Here is a 27,304-nt window from a genome sequence, read left to right as displayed (position 1 = left end):
AGTGCACAGTGCAGGGCTCTGTTTGGGACAAGTGTCTTTGGAAAAGTTGCAGTTTGGTTCTAAAGGCCTTGATGTGAGCATATAGCTGGCTCACCACTGCATCTTTTCCTTAAAGATTAACATTCAGCGCATTCAGATCCTTTGTTATGTCAACCAAAAAAGCCAGATTTGCCAACAATACAGGATCGGACAGTTCTTCCATTGGTTGTCCCTTCTCACCCAAAAAATGTCCAATTTCCTCTTTGAGAGAGAAAAATCGCTGGAGTGCGGACCCCCGACTTAGCCACCTCACATCGTTGTGATATATTACGTCACCGTATTCAGCCTGGATGTCACGCAAGAACTGCTGAAACTGTCAGTGGTATAGAGCTTTAGAGCGAATATAATTGATTGCCTTTGCCACTGGTTTCATAACTTCGTCAAATTTGAGATGTTTGGCGCAGAGAGCCTGCTGGTGAATGATACAGTGAAGTTTAAAAGCGTTGCCTGCTTCTTCGCTGACTTTATTGCAGATCAGTGTGGACAATCCACTTCGCTCACCAGCCATGGCAGGTGCACCATGCCACCATCGGTAATGATCCAAGAAACTTTACTCCATGGTAGTTTCATATCAACAGCTTCACAAACAGAAACGAATAAATCTGTTCTTCTGGTTTGCCCTTTAAGGATTTTGAGGTCAAGCAGCTCCTCTGGTACGTTCATGTTGTCATCAACTCCTCTTTAAAAAATAAGTAGTTGTGCAGTGTCAGATGCATCGGTGCTTTCATCGCAGGCTAATGAGAAATAATCAAAAGCCACTCCCCTGTCCCCCAGTTGTCTCTGAATATCTGACGATATGTCCTTAACTCTCCGTGCCACAGTGTTGCGTGCCAGGCAAACATTCATAAATTCTTGCTTCTTCTCGGGGCAAATGTTCTCCACCATTTTCATGACACAGTCTTTGATAAATGCACCTTCAGTAAAAGGTTTGCCATGTTTAGCTATTAACATGGCCACTTCGTAGCTGGCTTTGGTGAAGTTTTCCTTTGACTCACAGGCCCGCGTGAAGAATCGCCGTTGCGATGCCAGAGCAGCACAAAGTTGCTTCACTTTTTCAGCGCGGTCACTCCCTGTTAGCTTGTCGTATGTTGTAGCATATTTAGTTTTGTAGTGTCTCTTTACGTTGAAATCCTTAAACAAGGCAATCGTCTCTTTACAAATTAGACAAACACAATTGCCTCGATTTCCTGTGAAGAAGTATTGTAATTCCCACCGCTCCTGAAAGCGGCGGCCCTCACTGTCAACTTTTCGCTTTTTTTTTGCAGTCGCCATGGCAGAAATAATTCGAGAAGGGTTCGCGGCACGTATGCAAAGCCAAAGGCTCATTAGAATGGTGCTGCCACCGTGTGGCGGAAGGAGGAAGTTTTATGATTTATTTATTCTGACAGAGATAGCGAGCCATAAATAACACATTATAAGACCGAAGCTGCGGACCGTATGAAATCTGACCGCGGGCCGTGATTGGCCCGCGGGCCGGACTTTGGACATGCCTTTTCTACAGTCACCAACACGTGGACCTGGACCCAAGCTGGGGTCCTGTCCGTTGTAGCTACTCCAGTGTGATTAGTGCAGTTAGCCTGGTGGTCCATCACCATTGGTTGTTATCTGGTGAAGGGGCAGTTACCCCTTTGTGTTGGTATCAATGAATGTGTTGCCTCCAAAGAGTACGTCTGCACAATTATGTGACGTGAAGCGCCCCGTAAAACAATTAATTGATATGAAGTGAAGTGATGGGCCACGCGAAAACAAAGCATGGCCCCCATCTGGCCCACATGCCACAGGGTCCCTGCTGTCCTGGGGTGACCTGGCGCTCGCCTGTGGGTTTATCAGAGTGTGGTGAGCGTGGTGAGCGCAAGGAGCGAGGTGAGTGCAGGGAGCAAGGTGAGCGTGGTAAGCATTGTGATCGTGGTGAGTGCGGTGAGCGTGGTGAGTGCGGTGAGCGAGGTGATTGTGGCGAGCGAGGTGAGCGTGGCGAGCGTGGTGACCAAGGTGAGTGTGTTGAGCGAGGTGAGCGTGGCGAATGAGGTGAGTGTGGTGAGTGCGCTGAGCGTGGCGTGCGATGTGAGCGTGGTGAGCGAGGTAAGCTAGCCGGTCTGGCAAGCACCGTGGCTGAGCTCGTGCAAGGGGTCCGTGCCGTGGCCGTGGGGCTGCGCCCGCGCCAGGGCGTCGCAGCGCAGCAGCAGGTCGTAGTTGACGCGCTCCGAGATGACGCTGTCGTGCGCGTAGTCGGGGTGGCCGCTCACGAAGGCGCGCAGCCGCTGGGCCGTCGTCCCCAGCTCCCCTGGGTGAAACCAACGAGACGCGCGCGGTCACCACGGCGTCGGCGGTGGCAAAGGAGGCGGAGACGACGACGACGACGACGGCTCCCATGCGCGTAGCGATGCGCGGAGACTCTCGCGCGCGTAAAGTGCCCGGGCTCGTCGCACCGCGCAACCCGAGCAAGATTTATGAGCCCGGAGAGCGCCTGGATGTTAGACCGCCGCGCACGCCGAGGCGTTACAGGCTCCTGCGGTGTTACGTCGTCGGCAGCAGAGGGCAGTGTACCCAGATTCAATTGTACTGTACTACGCTCCCGCTTCTACGCTCCCGGCCATCAACAATCCGCAGTCATCATCCCCTCGGTTGAGTCCCCGCTTATGGCTGCCATTCCAACACCGGAATTGTCTGTCGGGCACCGACGATGAGGTTTGCACGAGGTCAGGACTCATCGTCGCTTGCACTTGGAGAAGGGGCGGTGCTCCCCTGGAGCGCACTCACCGGACGCGCGCTTGCTGATGAGCTCCAAGTAGTGGGAGATCGTGCACCGAGTCTCAACGTCGACCTCCATGTCCTCCAGGAAGCTGTAGACTATGGGGACGAGGCCCTGGAACACCCCGACCTGTGCTTGCACAGCACACCACAGCACACCGTAAACACCACAGCACAGCACAGCACACCACATGACAACTGATCACACCGCACCACACCACACCATAGCAGCAGTGTCAGCTACAGCCTTCAGTTTAATAGTGCTACTCTCACCAGGCTTGTCACGTCGTTTTGTTGCATCATAGGATGGCGACAGATGGCAATGCCGTGGGGGAGGCCTGCATCCAGCAGTGGATTGATCATGGCTGATGATGATATGTGGGATGGATCCACAACTGGGAAGTGGCGAGCCGGTCTGCTGCACGGGAAGTGCGAGTGACTGCTCTGAGTGGAGCTGAACGCTTGAAGGCAGCTCACGTGATCACTGGGGGACGATGAGCTCTAATCATAATTGACAACCGTCAATCCACCGCTTGATGATGGCCTCCCCACACAGTCATGGGGGCTTTTACCATACGTCACATATGCCAGCGTGGGGTTTTTTTTATGGGCACGTTGGGAGCGTGGCGGAGTCTCCAAAACTGGTTCAGATTTCGCCGACCACTACACCATCGCACAAAACGGCGGCAACGAGACGTTGAAACGCGTCGATTTGTTGCGGCGTTCTGGACCGCCACGGCGGTGGACGGCACAGGGTGAGCGCGATGCTGCAAGAGTCCGCGGGGCCTGACACTGCGAGGATGGTCGTGCGCACTGCCCCGCCGGGTTGCCCACCTTGCCGTTGATGATGGTGTCAATGCTCATGAGGATCCCCACCTCGGACTCGGTGCCGTCCGCTGGGGGAGCGTCCATCTCTGGTCGCAAAAAAAAGAAACGGCACACGGCAGTTTGATGGTGCGTGTGACGCGCACAAACACGCAGGGCAGGGTCGGGTGAAGGCTCGGGTTGTCAGGAGGCCCGGATCGGTGGCCCGGAGGTCAGAGTGGCTGACCAGGCACTGCTGAGACCCTGGGTCCCAATCCGGGGTTCAATGTCCGCCTGTGATCAAACCGGGTTCTCAAGTGCGGTGAGTTGATGATCTCAGCCCGGTCAACAATGATTTCTCAAAAATGACTAAATCCATGACGTAAAATTTGGTTCTGCACTTAACTTCGCCAAATTCCAGTTGTGAGACTTAACACATTCCTGCGGAGGGAGCTGGTAGGAACGTTGGGTTGCTCGGTCAATGGCCAGGGTCAACGGCGGCGTGGTGTATTCCGCAAATATGGCCGACTGTGAGGGCGGACACAAGCCGGCGTGAGTAGGTTAAACGTTGAGTTTTATAAGGGCACTACGGGGTGACCAGCCCCTCCCCACCCAGCCCCACCCCTCCCACTCCCCACCCTCCCCACCCAACCCCTCCCCACCCTCCTCACCCAGGCCCTCCCCATCCTCCCCTCCTCACCCAGCCCCTCCCCACCCTCTCCACCCAGCCCCTCCCCACCCTCCCCACCCAGCCCCTCCCCACCCTCCCCTCTCCACCCAGCCCCACCCCATTTTTGGATGCACGACGGACGGTCACAAAAATCCCCAGTGGGCTGGTGTAACCAGGAGGTTCGTATCCGTAAAATATCACTTTGACTGCCATGTGACAAACATTTCTGTCGGCAGCGGAGCGAGTGCTGCCCCCTACCGTATGACCCGGAGGTCATATGCAGAAGGGATCTCAAAAATAGTTCCGGGATATTAACTTCTGTGGGCTGTTCTCTAACACGGGGATTGGGGGGGGGGGTCACTGCCACGTGAGATTTCTGAATGGATTCTTCATCTCGTGACTCGACACCGAGAGCTCAATCAGGGTAAAGTTGTGAGAAAAAAAAAGACAACGTATGATTTGTAATGGCTCGACTTGCCTGCCTGAATGTCCTTCCTGAAATAAAACATCTCCTCCAGCACCGCGTTCCTCTTCTGCGCCTTCTTGATGTTCTGATCTATCTGCGGTGGAAGAGAATTGGCGGTCAGGCACATGCCGAACATTCAGGTGGCAACCTTTTGCGCCAAAGGTGCTTGAGAGAGGCAATAAAAAAGTAGCAAAGTAAAAAAAATCGCACACATTTGTAACGCGCTGCACAGTTCTCATAACATTCAGGGGCGATGGAACCAGAGCCCGGTGCTAAAAATTGCCCAAGCTCTGAGGTCCAATATAGGGACTTCTCTACTTACGAACATTCGACTTACGAACTTTCAGAGATACAAACGCACCGAACAGTCGTAAGCTCAACCGCTGTGCAAGAGATGGCAGTGGTGGCATCTACATCTACAGAACATGAAGAATCAGTGGCATCTACATCTGCAGAACATAAAAAACCAGTGGCATCTGCATCTGCAGAACCAGTGGCATCTACATCTACAGAGCATGAAGAACACAGTGGCATCTACAGCTACAGAAGATTATTCAACTTTTGAAGCCATTCCCCGTATTTAGTGTACACGCCGTACAACGGATTCGGAATCGGTGGGAGTAAAGTTGGACTTACGAACAAATCGATTTACGAACAGACTTCTGGAACCTAAACTTCGTTCGCAAGTGGAGTTCCCGTATTAGGATGCTTAGGCCAACTCTATGAACGTGTGTTTCTACACGTGGGAGGAAAGCAGAACACCCGGAGAAAACCCACCGTGTGCGAACGGGGGGGAGAGGGGGGGAGGTTACAGATGGAATACATATAGTAATGAATTCACTTGCTGCACTGACATACCCTGGGTAAAGCCAGGAGATGGCAACCTTGCAGCGCGAGCGGCACCGGGAGTTTCATGAAGGTGCGCGCGTGTGTGCGCGTGTGTGCGCGTGTGTGCGCGCGTGTGTGTGCGTGTGCGTGTGGGGAGCGGTAGTGTAGCGGTTAGCGCACTGCGCTATGAACCCGGCGACACGGGTTCGATTCCCGCTCACGGACAACACCGGTGACGATTATCCGAACCGGTCCCGGGCCTCCCCTAGGTCGACTCAGCCTCAAGTGAGTACCTGGTGTGGTGTGTAAACATTGCGACTAGGGAGACAAAGGCGGTCGGGCGTGGTGCTGGCCACCCACCCCCTCGTGTACCGTTACGGCCTTCATAGGTGCTCGCTAACAGCACTTGCCCCTACAGTCTGTTAAGGCTATAGGGGGGATCTTTGTGGGGAGCGGTGTGCGTAACGCAAACGTACCGTTAGTCACAATGTTAACGTGAGTTGAAACAATGGGGTCCTTATGGGAGGTGAAACGTTCACCGCAAAAACCGTTAACTAGGTATCACTGTTAACCGATGGACTACCGTACAAGCTACATTGTGTGTGGAGGTCTGTTAGTTTTAGCTATGGGAGGAAACCAGAGAACCCGTTTAGGAAACCCATGCAGAACAGAATCCACTGATGAAGGTACCCAAGTCTGGAATAGAACCCAGGGCATTCTTACTCCGAGGCACAACCTCTACCATAATCATAGGCTATCCGTCGCAATCGAGGATAATTGTCTTCCATAGAAAAGTCGGATTCTCTGTGGGCCCCAAGATGACTGAAGAGACGGATGTGGGATTGACAGATGATTGACAGATTCTCCCGCAGCTCGGGCACGTGTCCGGCAAGAGTGGCTGGGTGGAACCGGGTTAAGAAGTCTGGCTGCAGCGTCGTGCTGTTTCCACCGTTCCCACTTTTCCTCTCCCTACTCTTCGGTTCTTTCGGTAAAGTCACGTTGCCGCGAGAGAACTAACGAATATGGATTCCTGCAGTCACGAAAGCTTCAAATCAAGATTTTCCTCTTCCTGTTTCCGCCGTTCAGTTAAAAAAAATGTGTGGATCCGTGAAAGAAACGATGTCTCCAGCGCTACCACTGCGCTATCATTTATACATATGCGGCCGAGTTGCAATGCGACCAGATCGAGCCTCGCGGCAGCGATCACACGTGCCCGAGTCGGGAATCGAATCCAGGACATTCTTACTCCTAGGCACAAGCGCTACCACTTGCGCCAGCCTATATACAAGTGGCCGGGTTGCAATGCGACCAGGACGGACCTCCCGGCGGCGCTCGCGCGGCCGGTGGGAAGGGACGCGGCTCCTTACCTTGGAGAGCGGCACGAGGAAGTTGAGGCCATAGGAGACGATGACGCGCGTGAGCAGCACCACGAACACCACGTAGGCCGCGTTCTCAAAGTCTGTGAGCTGCACCTACACCACACGCTGGGCACTCGGTCTGGCTGCTTCATCTCACCCGCACTCTGCTCAACCACCACGATTGCATGTCACAGCATACTCACTCAGTCGTCCACTCACTCACACGCTCATCCACTCACTCACCACACTGCATGTGACAACAACAACAACACTCGCCCACCCACTCAATCGCCCATTCACTCATCCACTCACTTATTCACCCACTCACCACACTGCATGTGACAACAACAACACTTGCCCACCCACGCAATCGCCCACTCACTCACCACACTGCATGTGACAACAACAACAACACACTCAATCACCCACTCACTCACTCACCCACTCACTCACCACACTGCGGGGTCACAACGCTTCTCGTTTTGCTCCTTCCCACGCACTGCTCCACTTTGAAATTCCCTCCTCCCATCATCACCTCCTTTCCCAAGCTCAGAGGCATCTCGGTATGACTCCACCTCAGCGTATAATCCGCGTGGCCCTCTCGGAGAGACTTACGTCCATCGGCCGGAACTCGACGCGCCACCCGATGTTGGTGTTCGGCGGTGGAGGCTTTAAGCGCAATGTCTGCCAGCATGTGCCCTGGATGCACTGTAACGCACACGCACACGGACGCACGCACGCATGCACATGCACGGGACAGGCGCTCCGGTCAGCGGCCACGATCACGGAAGACACGCGCCAGATCTCTCGCAGGCTGTGCTCCAGTCTGGCTTTCACTTCTCACGGAATATTTTTACGGGGTCGCCGGTTAGGCTGGCACGCGACTGGTAGCTACGGACACCGCGAATGGGGAATTCGGGGGTCGGCAGGGCAGATCGGTAGTAACGCACTTGTGTAATAAAGGACTATGACGACACACAGCTTGGTCTCCATCTCTGTCTTTATTCTTATTATGCCGCTCACACCCCGCCGGTCCCGACTGTGGACCGGCTGTTCCACTGGCGCGCCCCGCACGCTCTTTCCGTCAGTTGCACTCCCGCACACCGCTGGCTGACGGTGTGCTTGGAGCCGTCTCCAGCCACGTGGCCGATGGTGCCGGAGACCTCCCACGGCTCGACGTGGTCCCACTTCGAGTCTATCCCAACTGCCCCGAGCCTCTTCCGGATCCCCCCTTATATTCCCCTCCCACGTCATCCCGTCTCCACCTTCCACCACGCCCTTTCCGAACCTTCCAGATCACGCCCTTCACTTAGCGCCCCCCCCCCCCGGCTCCGCCCCTAGGCTCCGCCCCTGATCATCCGGGCATCCGATTGGACTGGAGGTGGGCGGCGGACCTTCCCATACGCCCACCTAACTGGGCCCCGCCCCCAGTACTCCGGGCCGTCCGATTGGCCCAGAGCTGAGCGGCGAAACCTCGCATACGCTCGCATTACAGTTGTATATCACAGTAGGAAGAGGCCTGGGTTAGATTCCTGACTCGGGCACCTTTCTGCGTGGAAGACTTTGTGTGTGCTTTTGCCCCCTGTTCTCTACGGGTCTCCTACGGGTTCTCCAGTTTCATTCCGCAGCTTAAAACGTCATTGGCCAAACAACATCCCAATGCTGAAAAATTACCTGCAAATTACTCAAATTAGCATCAAACAGAAGCAGCTGCAGCAATATCGCAACCCCCACCATATGCGAAAATTGGCGGCACCCTCCTGAAAAATCTTCTTTGGACCAGGCGAGGCTTTTATGGGTAAACAAGCGAAATAATATTAATATTCATAAAGTACATTGGCAGTGGTGTGCGGATGTCTCACTTCAAAGTGGTAGTCCTCGTTCTCATCGTCGTCGGCGTAGATCTTCTCCCAGAGTATCACGAGGGGGTCGCGGAGGAAGACGTGAGCAAAGTGCCGAGCGAGCAGCGGATCGATGCCTGCAGGCCAGAGGCACGGCTCATGCAAAAATACAAAGATCTCCCCCCACCCCCCCCCCCCCCCGTGTGGCCTTGAACAGACGCTGCTGGGAGCAAGCGCTGTTAAGAGAGCACAAATGACATCCGGAACGGTACACGAGGGATGTGGGTGGCCAACACCACGTCCCCAGTAGCGAAGTTTACACACCGCACTGGGTACTCATTTGAGGCTGAGTCGACCTAAGGGAGGCCCACGACCGGTTCAGATAATCATCACTGGTCGCTAGTTTCGTAGAGCAGCATGCCAACTGCTAGACGACCGCTTCTCCACGTGCACACACAGTTCACGCACACGCACGTTGCATGTCACTCGAATAAGAATAAAAACACTTTGCATTGACGAATCAAAAAATAAAACAATTACAACCAGCTTCATCAGGCGATAGCCAGAAATGTGGAGAATTCCTCCTGTTTCGGTCTTAATTCCTCCTGGAATTAGCAACGAAATGTCACAGTACGAGAATTGTAAATCTTGTGGGGTTTACTCTCCAACACACAACCGGTGTGCTGAACGAGTAACGAATTGGTACGTTTTGTTTAAGTGACAACCCTTACCAATTGGCTGTATATCCAATAAACGCCCTCTATTATGGCCTGAACCAGTTTAAAAAGCGAAGAGGGGAGAGCTGGAGGGGATGGAGAAGTGGGGGCCTGCAAGGGACACCAGCCAGGTGACGCACTCAGCCCTAGGCCTCGGCAAGGTAAGGTAATTTACCCTTTTTACCGGGTAAAAGGGTAAAGGTAAAGGGTAAAGGTGTCGACATGCCAAAGGTAGCGCGAAGTATTACCCGGTAAATACGGTACCTTGTTTACCACTAAAAGCTCCGTGGCGCAGTCCGTGGTTTCCATTTAATAAATAATATTTTAAAAAACTTTTTTAAACACGCTTTTATGTAATGTACTAGTAATGGCAGAACTCCACGACTCCAGGAAGTGGCCCCGAAGCTTGCCATAACGTAAGGGACCGTGGTGATTTACAGCCAACGTCAGTTGACCGTGGACAATTAGACCCAAGCCGAAACATAACATATAAAAAATAATGTTTAAAAATATATATTTTAATTTTTTTATGATAGAATATATTATTGTCATCAGTATGACAAAAGTATACAAAGTTTTCAGTCGATACCATATTGGGAAGTGGGTTAAAAAGATTTGAGGATACAACAACGACAACACCAACGACAACAACAAGCGTGTAAAATTGGAATCATCGAGAGTATTCTATATTGATAAAGCGTTCTACCTAGCATATACCGTTATAAACCTTTTTCATGTGTAGTCCCCCAGTAATTACCCTGTAATCGGGTAATTTGTATGGGGTAAGGGTAAAAGGTAGGGTAAAGGTAGGCTCGTTGCTTTTACCTTTTACCTTACATTGCCGAGGCCTACTCAGCCCCATCACAATCGATGTGACGTATCAGGGTCCCCTCGCCCGCATGCCTGTGGTCACGCAGCACCGAGTTACGTGTCCTCGACCAGTGAGGAGCAGCTGATAGTAGAACCGGCACGGCAGGTCAAAAAAACCTTCGGTGTTTCACAGCAAGTGCGATTAATCCATAACCCCAATTCACGGTCGGTGAGAGTGAAGGAGAGGAGAGGTGAGCACGGAGGGGGAGGTGAGTGCGGAGGGGAAGGTGAGAGGGGAGGGGGAGGTGAGCGCGGAAGGGGAGGTGAGTGGCCAGTACGGCAGGGGAGGTGAGTAAAGCAGGGGAGGTGAGCGTGGTGGTGGAGGTGAGCGTGGTGGTGGAGGTGAGAGTGGTGGTGGAGGTGAGCGTGGTGGTGGAGAACTTCCGTGCCTGCGTCCAGGAGCTGCAGGTGGACGTCCTCGTCCTTGGGCAGCTCCAAGTCATTGAACTTCGCTCCGCCGGGCGACAGGAAGCTCTCGATGGAGTTGAACCGCGACTTGGGGATTCGCCACTTGCACGTCGTCAGGGGCTGCAAGGGGGAGATGCGCAGATTGACACATTGATTGTGAAGATTATCAGCGGCGCCAGCTCAATGCTCACGCCTCAGGGGCCGTCTACAAATGACGTCACGCGATTTTGGGCGATTTCTGACCCCCCCCCCCTTCGTCACACGGTGTCACAAAAAGTCAGACCCCCGCTCAAATATGACGTCACAAAGCTCTGCCCCCCCCAAAAAAAAACATGCTTCAAATCGCTTTAAACTATTGTCATTGTAGTGCGTATTTAATGTTCCGCTGCACTCTGACGTTGTAGGAGAAAACATTTCTTAAAAAGTCTATTCAATTAAGTAGAACGTGTTGTCTATATTTATTTAAAGTTGCGCATTTTGATGTGACGTCACATTTCTCAAACCCCCCTCCCTTGTCACACATCGTCACACATTTCTGACCCTCCCCCCCTAGGTGCGTGACGTCATTTATGGACGGCCCCTCATGGCCACGACAACCGAAGGCTGCAAAAAACAAATGGCGATAAACCCGGTGCCTAGGAAACAATGCGTTATTATATATATTATTATTTCAAATGTAGTCACGGATTTTCGCGAGCACATACGCACTCCCCCTGGAGAGTTAACTGCGACGCGGTGTTTAGCAGCGACGCCTGCGATCGCAGGTCACCGACTCGAGTGACCGGCGAGCACCGTTTGTCCGCGAAATGTCACGAGGTCACGAGATTTCAAGCGTTGTCAAAGTGATCCATTAACAGACGCGAAACAGGAAGCACTGGCAAGTCAGGGCTTGAATTCAGCCAGGGGGCCTGTCTGGGTTGTCGATCCAGAAGATGTTTCTGATCCCGGCAATCCCTTGCCTCCCCCCAGGTTTCCAGAACATTGCTCCCTGGACAGAAGCTCTGCTTCACTCTGCTGTCCGGTTATAAAACTGCCTGCCCTGAACACATCGGCGAAAATCACTGATTCTGGTCTTCTCGGCCTCCAAATGCCGAGCGTATATGGTCCATCTCCTAACTTCACCACACGCCTTGTAGGACTGAGTCTTTTAGCTGCAGTGAACCAATGAATATGCTGATTAGATATAATAATGTCGTATATGGCTATTGTTTACAAATGCACCCAAAAATGAAAGAAATATCCAGGATATCTCTCATCACTACGGCTGTGGCTCGTCACGTGCCCCCTACTCCAGTCACCAGCAACCAGGAAGATTTTCAGTGACAGAACTTAAACCCCCATTGCAATATGCGGCTCCATAGATGTCGTGCAGCCTGAAAGATTGTTGCAAAGTTCAAGAGGTCACCACGGCTGAGGATAAGGAGTATAACCACCGCAGATTAGACGGGAGCCGGAATCGAAGGAGTGGAAATACAAAATTCTCATTGAGGCCGCCTTCTATGTTTTTCTTTTCTTTATGTCAGCTGTGTTTCGTTTATATCCCTCTCTCCCTTGGCTTATGCTGATGGTATGTGTACACGCGCGTCACAACGTAATGTGTCGGGTCTGCACATTGCCTCAATAAAAATAAATAGAAAGAACATTTTTAATTGGTTTTTGCAGAATTACAGCTCCGAAAATAAAATGAAAATACCGGTTTGGCTGCCGTGCAACGCACAAGTGAAAGAGCGCTGGACCAGATGGCACTTTGAAGTGGGGATCTCAGCGATAGTTCTGTGATATTCGCTTTCGCGGGAGCCGCTCTCTTAAACGGGGGTGGGGGGGGGTGTCGGAATATCCATCGTGAACACAGAGAGAGTGATCAGAGGGGGGAGAGAATGCATTTGGCGGAGTAAAAAAAAGGATTATAATCGTCACCTCGAGCCCTCTCTCCTGTCGCGTGCGGTCGTCGCATGCGACGGAGTTGATGCTCCAGCGGCAGTCCACGTCCGACACGAGCCCCCGGTAGAAGGGGGCGGCGGCGCTGAGGGCCATCTGCAGGAGGGGCGAGCGCACGCACTCAGATGGTACTCGCCGATGATGGAGGGAGCCAGCTGTACTAACCACGATGGGACAGAGCAGCCAGCTGTACTCACTGACACTCACTCACCATGGGACAGAGAACAGCCAGCTGTACTCACTGGCACTCACCACGATGGGACAGAGCAACCAGCTGTACTCACTGACACTCACTCACCACGATGGGACAGAGAGCAGCCAGCTGTACTCACTGACACTCACTCACCATGATGGGACAGAGAGCAGCCAGCTATACTCACTGGCACTAACCACGATGGGACAGAGCAGGCAGCTGTACTCACTGACACTCACTCACCATGATGGGACAGAGAGCAGCCAGCTGTACTCACTGACACTCACTCACCATGATGGGACAGAGAGCAGCCAGCTGTACTTACTGGCACTAACCACGATGGAACAGAGCAGCCAGCTGTACTCACTGACACTCACTCACCATGATGGGACAGAGAGCAGCCAGCTGTACTCACTGGCACTAACCACGATGGGACAGAGCAGGCAGCTGTACTCACTGACACTCACTCACCATGATGGGACATAGAAGAGCCAGCTGATCGTAGATATGTCGCGCATCTTCTATGTTTCTCGCCTGCATTGTGACCTGTGACGCAAAAGAGAAAGCTTCCGAAGCAGTATTGATCATTCTCTCTCTCGCCTCTCTCCGTGTGCGTGAGAGTGAATGAAATCTGTGCACGCGACGAATGTTTCAGATCGTTTTCGTGTGGTAAGCCAGTTTGTGGGATTTTGCAAATCCCGCGGTGGACATGAGTGGGCCCCGAGGGGGGTAGGCTTGTCTAACTGGGGCGCCACAGTGGCTAGGAGATGTTAACTACCTCGCCTGGTGTACAGGAGATTGTGGGTTCGAGCCTGACCCTGACGCCTGTATATTTAGAGTTTGCATGTTCTCCCCTCGTGGTCGCGTGGATTTTTCCTCCGGGCCCTCCGGCTTTTCCCCTCCACATTTAGAATCATCATCGCACGTTCAGAGTCTTTGGCTGCTGCATCACGACGATGATGATGATGATGAGCCCATTTCGTCGAGCTATCATTTGTGATAGCCAGGTCGCTTCTGGAAAGAGCTACCTAGCTCAGTGGGCCTTCTTATCATGAAATATGTTTCGTAATTAGAAAACAAATAGTTGAGATTCAACTTCCTACACCGATGTGAAATGCCTGGCAATAGTTTAATATATATATTTTTAAACTCTACCTGGAGGCAGCAGTTTCCCGCGCCGAATCCCATCGCGTCCATGTATATGTGGTCGGCCTTCACCGCGATGGCCGCTTCCTCGTCACCGTCCGGGATTTTGTCGATGAATGGGGATGGAGTGTTTCTGTCCCTGAAGACTGGGGGGGGGGGGGGGGGGGGGTGTGGGGGTGGTAGACGAGGGGGAGAAGCGAGGTTTGAAGCGCAGAGCACATACTCCTGTTGTTGAACGTTGCAAGTGAAAGGGAAAAGAAAGGGGGTGGGGGGGGGGGGGCAGCTGGTTTGAATGATACCCACTCGGTACGTTCACCACGATATTCTCTCCTCGCCTCTCGCGGATGTTCCTCGCAAGCGCGCTGCGGGCGAGAGACGACAAAAAACGACGTCCCTGTGAATTTCAAATGAATGCAATGGCCCTCCGTAATGGTACCCCCGCAACATCGGCATTCCCTGCCCCCTGACGTCTATCCCAGGGTGCCACGGTGGCTATGAGATGTTAACTACCACGCCTGGTATACACGAGGTTGTGGAGTTCGATCCCGATGCTGCCGTCTGTATATTTGGAATTGCATGTTGTCCCCGTGGTTGCGTAGATTTAGTTTACTCCCAAGTACTCGTTTGAGGTTGAGTCGACCTAGGGGAGGCCCAGAACCGGTTCAGATAATCGTCACTCGTGTTGACCATGAGTGGGAATCTAACTGGGTTCAGTAGCGCAGCGCGCTGACCGCTACTATACTATCGCTCCCCCCACTGTGGGGCCGTCCATAAAAGACGTCACGCACCTGGGGGGGGGGGTCAGACATTTGTGACGATGTGTGACGAGGGTGGGGGGGGTTTGAGAAATGTGACGTCACATCAAAATGCGCAACTTTAAATAAATATAGACGACACGTTCTACTTAATTAAATAGACTTTTTAAGAAATGTTTTCTCCTACAACATCAGAGTGCAGCGGAACATTAAATACGCACTACAATGACAATAGTTTAAAGCGATTTGAAGCATGTTTTTTTTTTGGGGGGGGGCAGAGCTTTGTGACGTCATATTTGAGCGGGGGTCTGACTTTTTGTGACACCGTGTGACGAAGGGGGGGGGGGGTCAGAAATCACCCAAAATCGCGTGACGTCATTTGTAGACGGCCCCTGTCCAGATCTCACGCACTCACTCACATACTCACTCCACAAACTCATACACTCACCACACACACTCATACACTCACCACACACACTCATACACTCACCACACACACTCATACACTCACTCCACACACTCATACACTCACCACACACACTCATACACTCACCACCAGGGGCGGTTTCTTCATTAGGGCGATTGGGCGACGCACCACCAATGTCATTCAACCACAGAGTCACGCTAGCCGTCACTGTGCCGCTGGATATAGTCCAATCAGCGTCATGCTACGTTCTGTGGAGTACCGCCTCTTTTTGGGCGATTTCCCTCCAGCTGAGAATCGCCCCGAGTGGTCCCATAGACTTACATTCAAAGATGTTTTTTTTCGAACGGGGGCGCTGCAATGCATTCTCTATGGGTTCGCCCTAACGTGCTTACGTCATCATACGTGCTTACGTCATCATACGTAAGCACGTTTCATCCAACAATATAATTTGTCGCCACCTAGTGGAATCTTTAATAAAATAAACCTGAGTGGTTTGTTTTAATAGTGAGTATAAAAACAAACAAGATGTATTGTAAGAGTCACTTTATTTTTCATTAATATTAAAGATGTGAAGTTGCCTTTACATGCTTAAGCTGTTAATTTATCCTTTGCATGGGTAGACCTTATCCTTATCAATCATCCAGACATTTGCCCCCCCTGAGAGATTTTGCAGGAGCCGCCACTGCTCACCACACACACTCATACACTCACCACACACACTCACGTATAGCGTGCGTGGCCGACGATCGCCTCGTCCGGCAAGAACAGTGACGTGAATATTCCGTCTCGGTGCTGGGGCACAAACTCAGGCTGAGAGAAACCCGGGCAGCCGAGTCTGCGTCAACAGGAGCCACACACAGGGGGGGGGGGGGGGGGGCACGCAAAGGTGAGTCAGCGCACGTGGACGCGGGCGAGCCAGCGATACGCGGCATGCAGGCTGCCCCTCCCCGTTTGAACCGACATCTTCACAGCGACGCCCAGGGCTGCAACATTTTCTTCATTTTTAGTTTTTTTTTTAAACTGAGAAACGAGGGCGAATGTTCCACGCGGTCAATTCGCGGACACCCCCCCCTTCCCCACGTGGCATTCTGTGTCGGGCTTCTGGGAACATCTGGGTGGGCCTCGTGCTTTTAAATGTAGATCTAAAAAGGAATTTTCTTTCAAAATGCTGTGTTTAGTTTGTTGTCCCCCGCCCCCCGCACACTTCGATTAGCACGGTTGGCTGCGTTCAGTGCGAAAGAAGTTCAACATACATATGTAGTGACACAGCGCTGACTGCTGTACAGCAGCTGCAACTGCAGGTAGACACTTAGCGCACACGCCGTTGAACATATACATGGTGTGTGTGCCGGCAGGGCGGAGGAACTGGGTCAAGGGTCACGGTAGACCTCGTGGGGAGGCCCCTGGAACCCTCTGGTGGGTTCGAGAAGGGAGGCGCGGCTAGGGCGGAGCCAAGCCGGGCCGAGGGGAATAAAAGCAGCGGAGAGCGAGAGCCCCGGGCTGATAGTTCTGGGAGTGGACTCGTCTCATAGTCGCCGCTGTCGGCGCGGCCGGACAGTAGTTGGCTTTCTCGGTCGATGCTGTCGATGCAACACTGCCAGGGTCGTGTCTGGGCCGGGTCGTACAGCAGCGTGGTCGTGAGAGAGAGAGAGGACTTTGGACATGCCTGTCTTACAACATCAGAGTGCAGCGCCACATTAAATACGCACTACAATGACAATAGTTTAAAGCGATTTGAAGCATGTTTTATTTTGGGGGGGGGGGGGGGCATAGCTTTGTGACGTCATATTTGAGGGGGGGGGTCTGACTTTTTGTGACGTCGTGTAACGAAGAGGGGGGGGTCAAAAATCGTCCAAAATCGCGTGACGTCATTTATGGACGGCCCCTAATAAAGGAAGGACGGTGCCTCCTGCGACTACCTCGTCTCCGGCTAAGCGTGTGCGCCGCACGCCACCCGCACACACACACAAGCCTCAACAAGGGAGAAGATACCTACGACACTACACATACATACAAAGGGGGTGAGCTTGCACGCAGGTGCCTACTTCTTCTCCTGAGAGGAGAGAGACTCCAACGACGCACCCTCTCACCTGGGGAAGGCGGTGAGGGAGCATATCGTCTCGTTCGCGTGCAGCCGAGCCAACACGTCCCTCCGCCGCAGCCTCATGCTCGTCTCCACGCTCGTCAGCTCGGCCATGGAGCCTCCGTACGGCTGCGCTGGGATCCCCTCCAGCATGTAGCTGCTAAACTCCAGGTGCCACCGCGACGGGTGCCTGCCGCATGGAAGGGATATTACCATTGTTATTGTTATTATTGTTGCTTTGCTTCATCCTGCTTACTAATAGGGTTTTTCCCCTTTTTTCTGGCAACAAAACTGACACCTTTTGCAAGGAATCATGTTTACATTAACCACAATACTTGCAGTCAAAAAAAAAGTATTGTTTTTTGTTTGCATTTGACTGCAAGTATTGTGGTTAATGTAAACATGATTCCTTGCAAAAGGTGTCAGTTTTGTTGCCAGAAAAAAGGGGGAAAACCCTATTAGTATATTTTGGTACTGGCAAAGGAGGTCCCATGATGTAGCTGATCATCCTGCTTGTTTGTACGTGCAAGGAAATCTCACCGACATAAAAATTACTCTCTTTAAGTGGAGTCCTGCCATATTGTCATGGGTGGAGATGATTGATATGTATATTCCAATGCATGTAATTTTGCGGGTATTTTTTTTCTTCAAAATAGGCAAAATTAAAACTGTTAAACTATTTTTTGATTTTACCAGGTAAGGCTCACTGAGCTGTATAGCTCTTTTCAGAAGCGACCTGGCCACAAATGATAGCTCAACGAGGTGGGTTATCATGTGGAAATGTATAGCAGCCAAATACACTAAACCCATGTTGGTAAATGTGGAGGGAAACACCGGGGAGAAGCTGGAGAAAAATCCACGCCACCACAGGGAGAATATGCAAACTCCAAATACACAACAGGCGTCAAGGTCGGGATCGAACCCATGACCTCCTGTACACCAGGCGAGATAGTTAACATCTTCTAGCCACCGTGACATCCCCTTGGATGCTGATACACAACGGGCCTCCTGCAAAAGACGTCACGAGACCTTTAGCGTCCCCTTTGAAGCAGACGGCGGGAGCGTACCATGTGACCCACTCATGAACTGGCAGTTCCCGTGATGGTTGGGTGCCTTCGCTCGACCGTGTTCGCTTCCACCTAGGCGCTCAACTCCTCTCGTCCTTGTCTTTGGTGCAATGTGCCTGTTCGTTTGGTTAATATTGTCACGTTTTGATAACCTTCAAAACAGTCTGCCTCAGCAGCTCTCCTCCTTTTTTTTCCTCCTGATGACGATCACTTGTGTTGTGATCGAAACGTCGTAGTTTTTTGTTATTTTCTTTGAACCTATCTACGTGACTTTACCGAAAGATATTATTTGGGTCTTTCGGTAAAGTCACGTTGATAGGTTTGAGAGAAAATAGCAAAAAACTACGACGTTTCGATCACAACACAAGCGATCGTGATCAGTAGGGAAAAAAAAACTATCTACTTGACTTTACCGAAAGACCCAAAGAATATGAATTCCTGCATTCACGAAAGCTTTAAGTCAACATTTACTGAAAGACTCAAAGAATACGAATTCTTGCATTCACGAAAGCTTTAAGTCAAGATTACCGAAAGATTTCGATTGAAAGCTTTCGTGACTGCATGGATTCATCTTCTTGGTTCTTTCGGTAAAGTCACGTAGAAGGGAAGTAATAAAATAATAAAAATATTACATAACAAAATAATTCTCACGACGCTTCGGCCACAACGCAAGCAGCCGTCTTCAGGTGGAGAACATGTCTGTCGAGAAGGCAGAGTCTGATATTTCTTTTTGTTATGTTTTATTTTTATTATTTTATTACTTCCCTTCTACGTGACTTTACCGAAAGAACCAAGAAGATTACCGAAAGACTCAAAGAATGTCTCCACCCTGCGTGCATTCCTCCTGCCACTCCCCCGAGGGGAATTCTCACAATTTACGCAAAGTGTTGGGTTTGACAAACGTCTTGGGGCCGTTGGGGCACGGCCACTCTCCCGTGAGCACGTGGCAGGGTGCGGAGGAGGGTGCATTCCTCCTGCCACTCCCCCGAGGGGAATTCTCACAATTTACGCAAAGTGTTGGGTTTGACAAACGTCTTGGGGCCGTTGGGGCACGGCCACTCTCCCGTGAGCACGTGGCAGGGAGCGGAGGAGGGTTAGGAGGAGGGTGAGGAGGAGGAAGTCTCACCCCGGGTTCGCCTCCTCGTCCATGGCTCTCAAGTCGTTGGCCAGCTCCTCTGCGTTGAACAGGAGTCGGGCCCTGCGAGCCACGTGATCGAAGGAGACGAGCATGTACTCGACCTGCCAGCTCACACGGGGGCAGACGCAGAGAGGATTCGGAGACGGAGAGAGGAGGGGGACACGGAGAGGTGGAGGGAGGAAACAGCGGCACGGCCAAGCCGATGCCCCTTTCAGACTGAAAATATCAACAAACACATTCGTCAGTAAAACTGTGGCCCTAGAAGTAAAACGACGAGTTTTTTCGTTGCTTGATTGTGTTTTGTTTATTATTATTTTGTGTTGAATTGCCCCCCTCCCCGCCCGCGCACCTTCCCCCCTGTGCGACAAGCTTGCGACAGAAGTTCAACATACGACCAGCACCACCACCAGCTCCACAAGCACCATCATCACTACCTTCAAAGATCACCCCGTATAGCCTTAACAGACTGTAGGGGCAAGTGCTGTTAGCGAGCAGCACCTATGAAGGCCGGCACGGCACACGAGGGAGTGGGTGGCCAGCACCAAACCCGGCCGCTTTTGTCTCCCCAGTGGCGATGTTTACACACCGCACCAGGTAACTCATTTGAGGCTGAGTCGACCTAGGGAAAGCCCAGGACCGGTTCGGACAATCGTCACCGGTATTGTCCGTGAGCGGGAATCGAACTACCGCCGATGGCAACGATGCCTCCCTGTACAGGCTTCACAGACTACGGGATAAAGTTGGTGTGAGCGATCAACCACCATCTACCGACTGTGCCTCAGCAGCATTCGATGTCAACCAAGGCCGTAGCCATGGAGTCAACATTGGGGGGGACCAAATCGTCCAGGGGTCTGGGGCTCCCAACCCAGAATTGTTTTTAAAACGAATTTCCTGCCATTTCCTGCCTAGAAATATAAAAAAATTCACTACCACATGGGATGGACTTTATTTTTTACAATAATGTCTAATAGTGTATTGTATTACATTGCTTTGTTTTAACTTTTTTTACCATTTCTTGTTTCATTGTATGCAATGTTTGGGATTAGAGATTAATAAAGTACAACCGCAATCATATAAACAGAAATCTATGCATTGATTTATATGAAGACAAGTCCAGATATTGTGGCCATGGTTTAGCAAATTGTTGTTTTTATTTACATAGCATCGCATTTTTATATATATATGGGGGGGGGGGGGGCATTTTGAGCATTTTTGAATATTGGGGGGGAAAGTGTCCCTCCCAATATCTATTATAATGACGGCCTTGATGTCAATGATCACTCACAAAGTCACGCTGGAATGGGCCCAAGGCACAGGCGTGTAAATTGTAATTGCCGCTGCTGCCTGGACATAGAGGCAACTGGAAACCCACCTCATCACCTCAGATACACCCTCGTCAATTCACGCTGACCTCATCCTCTCACCTTGTCTTATCACCTCGTCTCATTTACCTCGTCCCCTAAATAATCTCATCGCCGCGGCCTCTCACTTGATTTTTCAGTCGCCTCATCACCGCGCTCACTTGCTTTCTCGTCATCTCGTCTCTCTCACCTAGTCGTTCTCACTCATCTCCTCGTCGCCTCACTCATCACCCCATTGCCTCACTCATCACCCCATTGCCTCACTCATCACCCCATTGCCTCACTCATCATCTCATTGCCTCACTCATCACCCCATTGCCTCACTCATCACCCCATTGCCTCACTCATCACCCCATTGCCTCACTCATCACCTCATTGCCTCACTCATCACCCCATTGCCTCACTCATCACCCCATTGCCTCACTCATCACCCCATTGCCTCACTCATCACCTCATTGCCTCACTCATCACCCCATTGCCTCACTCATCACCCCATTGCCTCACTCATCACCTCATTGCCTCACTCATCACCTCATTGCCTCACTCATCACCCCATTGCCTCACTCATCACCCCATTGCCTCACTCATCACCCCATTGTCTCACTCATCACCTCATTGCCTCACTCATCACCTCATTGGCTCACTCATCACCCCATTGCCTCACTCATCACCCCATTGCCTCACTCATCAACTCATTGCCTCACTCATCACCCCATTGCCTCACTCATCACCCCATTGCCTCACTCATCACCCCATTACCTCACTCATCACCCCATTGCCTCACTCATCACCCCATTGCCTCACTCATCACCCCATTGCCTCACTCATCACCCCATTGCCTCACTCATCACCCCATTGCCTCACTCATCACCCCATTGCCTCACTCATCACCCCATTGCCTCACTCATCACCCCATTGCCTCACCCATCACCCCATTGCCTCACTCATTACCTCATTGCCTCACTCATCACCCCATTGCCTCACTCATCATCTCATTGCCTCACTCATCACCCCATTGCCTCACTCATCACCTCACTCATCACCCCATTGCTTCACTCATCACCCCATTGCCTCACTCATCACCTCATTGCCTCACTCATCACCCCATTGCCTCACTCATCACCCCATTGCCTCACTCATCACCCCATTGCCTCACTCATCACCCCATTGCCTCACTCATCACCCCATTGCCTCACTCATCATCTCATTGCCTCACTCATCACCCCATTGCCTCACTCATCATCTCATTGCCTCACTCATCACCTCATTGCCTCACTCATCACCCCATTGCCTCACTCATCATCCCATTGCCTCACTCATCACCCCATTGCCTCACTCATCACCCGATTGCCTCACTCATCACCCCATTGCCTCACTCATCACCCCATTGCCTCACTCATCACCCCATTGCCTCACTCATCACCTCATTGCCTCACTCATCACCCCATTGCCTCACTCATCACCCCATTGCCTCACTCATCACCTCATTGCCTCACTCATCACCCCATTGCCTCACTCATCACCTCATTGCCTCACTCATCACCCCATTGCCTCACTCATCACCTCATTGCCTCACTCATCACCTCATTGCCTCACTCATCACCTCATTGCCTCACTCATCACCCCATTGCCTCACTCATCACCCCATTGCCTCACTCATCACCTCATTATCTCACTCATCACCTCATTGCCTCACTCATCACCCCATTGCCTCACTCATCACCTCATTACCTCACTCATCACCTCATTGCCTCACTCATCACCCCATTGCCTCACTCATCACCCCATTGCCTCATTCATCACCTCATTGCCTCACTCATCACCCCATTGCCTCACTCATCACCCCATTGCCTCACTCATCACCCCATTGCCTCACTCATCACCCCATTGCCTCACTCATCACCCCATTGCCTCACTCATCACCCCATTGCCTCACTCATCACCCCATTGCCTCACTCATCACCTCATTGCCTCACTCATCACCCCATTGCCTCACTCATCACCCCATTGCCTCATTCATCACCTCATTGCCTCACTCATCACCCCATTGCCTCACTCATCACCCCATTGCCTCACTCATCACCCCATTGCCTCACTCATCACCCCATTGCCTCACTCATCACCCCATTGCCTCACTCATCACCCCATTGCCTCACTCATCACCCCATTGCCTCACTCATCACCTCATTGCCTCACTCATCACCCCATTGCCTCACTCATCACCTCATTGCCTCACTCATCACCCCATTGCCTCACTCATCACCCCATTGCCTCACTCATCACCCCATTGCCTCACTCATCACCTCATTGCCTCACTCATCACCCCATTGCCTCACTCATCACCCCATTGCCTCACTCATCACCCCATTGCCTCACTCATCACCCCATTGCCTCACTCATCATCTCATTGCCTCACTCATCACCCCATTGCCTCACTCATCATCTCATTGCCTCACTCATCACCTCATTGCCTCACTCATCACCCCATTGCCTCACTCATCACCCCATTGCCTCACTCATCACCCCATTGCCTCACTCATCACCCCATTGCCTCACTCATCACCTCATTGCCTCACTCATCACCCCATTGCCTCACTCATCACCTCATTACCTCACTCATCACCTCATTGCTTCACTCATCACCTCATTGCCTCACTCATCACCTCATTGCCTCACTCATCACCCCATTGCCTCACTCATCACCTCATTGCCTCACTCATCACCCCATTGCCTCACTCATCACCTCATTACCTCACTCATCACCTCATTGCCTCACTCATCACCCCATTGCCTCACTCATCACCTCATTGCCTCACTCATCACCTCATTGCCTCACTCATCACCTCATTGCCTCACTCATCACCCCATTGCCTCACTCATCCCCTCGTCCCCTCACAGGCCTCACTCATCCCCTTGTCCCCTCACTCTTCACCTCATCGTTCTCACATTGTCTCTCTCACCTCGTCTCCTCACTCACCACCTCGTCGCTCTCACCTCGTCGCCAAAGAGGAGCGGGTAGTCCCCGTGTCCCCGCCGCGCGAGGATCCGCACGAGCTGCTGGAGGCCGCGTTCACGCACAAACCCCGCGAGCGCTTTCACGTCGCTCCAGCGCAGCGTCGTGCCTGTCAGTTGCGGCCCCATCCTCGTGACGAGGTGAAGCGACGAGGTGGAGGGCGGGTGAAGAGGGGAGGAGATGAGGGAGATGATGGCGCTAGGGAGAGACGATGAGGTGAGTGACGAGGTGAGTTGATGAGGTGGAGGGAGAATGAGGGGAGTGACGAGATGAGGGAGATGATGGGGCTAAGGAGAGACAATGAGGTCAGCGACGAGGTGAGTTGATGAGGTGGAGGCGGATGAGGTGAGTGACGAGATGAGGGAGACGATGGGGCTAGGGAGAGACGATGAGGTGAGCGACGAGGTTTGGTGGAGGGAGGGGAGCGATGGCGAGATGAGGTGAGTGACGAGCGGGTGTGAGAGCAGGTGAGGGGAGGCGATGAGATTCAGAGAGACGTTGATGAGGTTAAAGACGACTTGCGGAACCGAGACGAGGTGAGAGAGTGTGATGAGGTGAGGGTAATGGCGTGTGATGAGGTGAGGGTAAGGGTGTGTAATGAGGTGAGGGTAAGGGAGTGTAATGAGGTGAGGGTAAGGGAGTGTGATGAGGTGAGGGTAAGGGAGTGTGATGAGGTGAGGGTAAGGGAGTGTGATGAGGTGAGTGAGGTGAGTGTGGAACAGCCACGCGAGAGTTACATATAAAACAAATATCAGGACATATGCGTGAACCCATTAGAACAAGAGGCACTGATGTTAATCACAGCGACATTAGAAGACACTTCTCACACACTCTTATTGGGAGATAAAAAATTAACCCGTAAATACAAAGTTTTTCACTATAAATCCTTTATATGCGTGGCGGCTAGAGTCCTCTCGTCCTCTGGCTTGAGATGGCTGCCACCTATGGGTCAGATGATTGCCTGCCACCATTAAGCAATTGGTAATTAAATATAATTTATTTTTTCCTAAAAAGTGTAAAATTTAGGAAAAAATTTTTCACGAAAATAAATTGTCACGCACAACGAGTCTGTGTGCAAAATGTCAGCTCGATTGGATCACGGGAAGTGGGTTACAAAACGACCGAAAGATTTGCACGGTCGTAAGCGCGCAAGCAAGCAAGTGAACTTAATATAAAGGATTTTAAAAGGCGGTAATGAACTCCGAGACATTGTAGAGAGAAGCCGCTGCCAAGTGGGCAAAACTAAACTTATTAGCCACAAGTTCGCCACATTGTTCACTCATCAGCGCCTATTGTGCATGTTCGCGTGAACGTCTGTGTGTTCACGTGTGTGCGTTGATGTGATATGTGCTCGTGTTGATGTGCTCGTGTGCACGTGTGTTCATGTGTATACGTGTGTGTGTGTGTATTATCGCGCGTATGCGTTCACGTGCATATGGAGGTGTTGATGCGCAAATGTTGATGTGCAGTGTGTTCGCGTGCGTCGTTTGCACGGTGCGCGAGAGCCAGAGAGGTCCCTTGCGCTCTCCCTAGGTGGTGCCACGCACCCGGGGTGACCCCGTGTCTCTCCCCGCCTCGCCCGTCTCTCACCTGGCCAACATCCAGAGTCGTCACTACCACCACCACCGCCGCCGTCTCCTCTTCCTCATAATCCTCTCCCTGCGTCTCTCTCTCGCTTTTATTGGCAGCGTTAGCCAGGTGAAGCGCCACGGGGAGTCGCACACACGAACACACACCTCACGCGCATACCAACAGATAACAATCACGATGACGTGCCCTGACCATCTGCAGGCGGTCAGGATGCACTCAACCTCAAACGTGCCGAGTTAATTTTTTGTTTGCAGTGTGCAGGAGAAGGGTTTCAACCACTACCATTACTATCACACCCTCCCCCGCAGGGTGTCACGGTGACTCACACGCGATCTTCACGTACAGGGGAACCTGGGTTCCATCCCTGACACGGGGATCTTCAGTTTGCATTCTCCCACAGCGAGCATAAATACGCAAATGTTACCGGTATGGGGCCGTCCATAAATGACGTCACGCACCTAGGGGGGACATTTGCGACGATGTGCGAAGATGGGGAGGGGTCTGTTGAGATATGTGACGTCACATCAAAATGCGCAACTTTAAATAAGTATAGACAACACGTTCTACTTAATTAAATATACTTTTAATAAATGTTTTCTCCTACAACATCAGAGTGCAGCGCCACATTAAATACGCACTACAATGACACCTCATCCACCACGCCAATATCCATCATCATCACCCACCACCTCATCCACCACGCCAATATCCATCATCATCACCCACCACCTCATCCACCACATCAATATCCATTATCATCACCCACCACCTCATCCACCACACCAATATCCATTATCATCACCCACCACCTCATCCACCACACCAATATCCATCATCACCACCCACCACCTCATCCATCACGCCAATATCCATCATCATCACCCACCACCTCATCCACCACACCAATACCCATCATCATCACCCACCACCTCATCCACCACATCAATAGCCATCATCATCACCCACCACCTCATTCACCACGCCAATATCCATCATCATCACCCACCACCTCATTCACCACATCACTATCCATCATCATCACCCACCACCTCATCCACCACATCAATATCCATCATCATCACCCACCACCTCATTCACCACACCAATATCCATTATCATCATCACCCACCACCTCATCCACCACACCAATATCCATCGTCATTACCCACCACCTCATCCACCACGCCAATATCCATTATCATCACCCACCATCTCATTCACCACATCAATATCCATCATCATTACCCACCACCTCATCCACCACGCCAATATCCATTATCATCACCCACCATCTCATTCACCACATCAATATCCATTATCATCACCTACCACCTCATCCACCACACCAATATCCATCATCATCACCCACCACCTCATTCACCACACCAATATCCATCATCATCACCCACCACCTCATCCACCACATCAATATCCATCATCATCACCCACCAACTCATTCACCACACCAAAATCCATCATCACCACCCACCACACCAATATCCATCATCATCACCCACCACCTCATCCACCACACCAATATCCATCATCATCACCCACCACCTCATCCACCACACCAATATCCATCATCATCACCCACCATCTCATCCACCACGCCAATATCCATCATCATCACCCACCATCTCATCCACCACACCAATATCCATCATCATCACCCACCATCTCATCCACCACACCAAAATCCATCATCACCACCCACCACCTCATCCACCACACCAATATCCATCCTCGCACCGGGGGTTCAGTTGAGAAAACCCGAGGGCAGTCTGTTATCACGTGGCTCGTGAGCAGAGCCCCCCGCCCCCACTGTCGCTGTCATGCCGCATC

General features: G+C 51.7%; 1 protein-coding gene across 3 annotated transcripts; it reads right to left on the bottom strand.

The window, feature by feature from the left end:
- Positions 1–1,398: 1,398 nt before the first annotated feature.
- On the bottom strand, positions 1,399–25,834 carry LOC144734675 (glutamate--cysteine ligase catalytic subunit-like). 3 transcript variants are annotated; one of them, XM_078616967.1, is made up of 17 exons: positions 25,460–25,834; positions 23,851–24,067; positions 19,484–19,596; positions 17,298–17,480; positions 15,932–16,042; positions 14,329–14,387; positions 14,035–14,171; positions 13,351–13,425; positions 12,666–12,782; positions 10,730–10,868; positions 8,776–8,891; positions 7,529–7,621; positions 6,923–7,027; positions 4,740–4,821; positions 3,622–3,701; positions 2,797–2,917; positions 1,399–2,320 (listed from the first exon to the last, which is right to left on the bottom strand). In XM_078616967.1, exons 1-17 carry the CDS (start codon positions 25,468–25,470, stop codon positions 2,124–2,126), a joined length of 1,956 nt encoding a protein of 651 aa, XP_078473093.1. In that variant the 5' UTR covers positions 25,471–25,834; the 3' UTR covers positions 1,399–2,123. The 3 variants fall into 3 exon arrangements, with proteins under 3 accessions (XP_078473093.1, XP_078473095.1, XP_078473094.1); XM_078616969.1 differs by having other exon boundaries at positions 23,851–24,156; positions 25,460–25,581; XM_078616968.1 differs by having other exon boundaries at positions 23,851–24,244; positions 25,460–25,535.
- Positions 25,835–27,304: the final 1,470 nt, after the last annotated feature.

This window comes from Lampetra planeri, chromosome 52 (genome assembly GCF_965212315.1).
Source record: "Lampetra planeri chromosome 52, kcLamPlan1.2.h2, whole genome shotgun sequence".
NCBI lineage: Eukaryota > Metazoa > Chordata > Hyperoartia > Petromyzontiformes > Petromyzontidae > Lampetra > Lampetra planeri.
The sequence above is the reverse complement of the archived record's forward strand: the minus strand, read 5'-3'. Positions and strand labels throughout refer to the sequence as shown.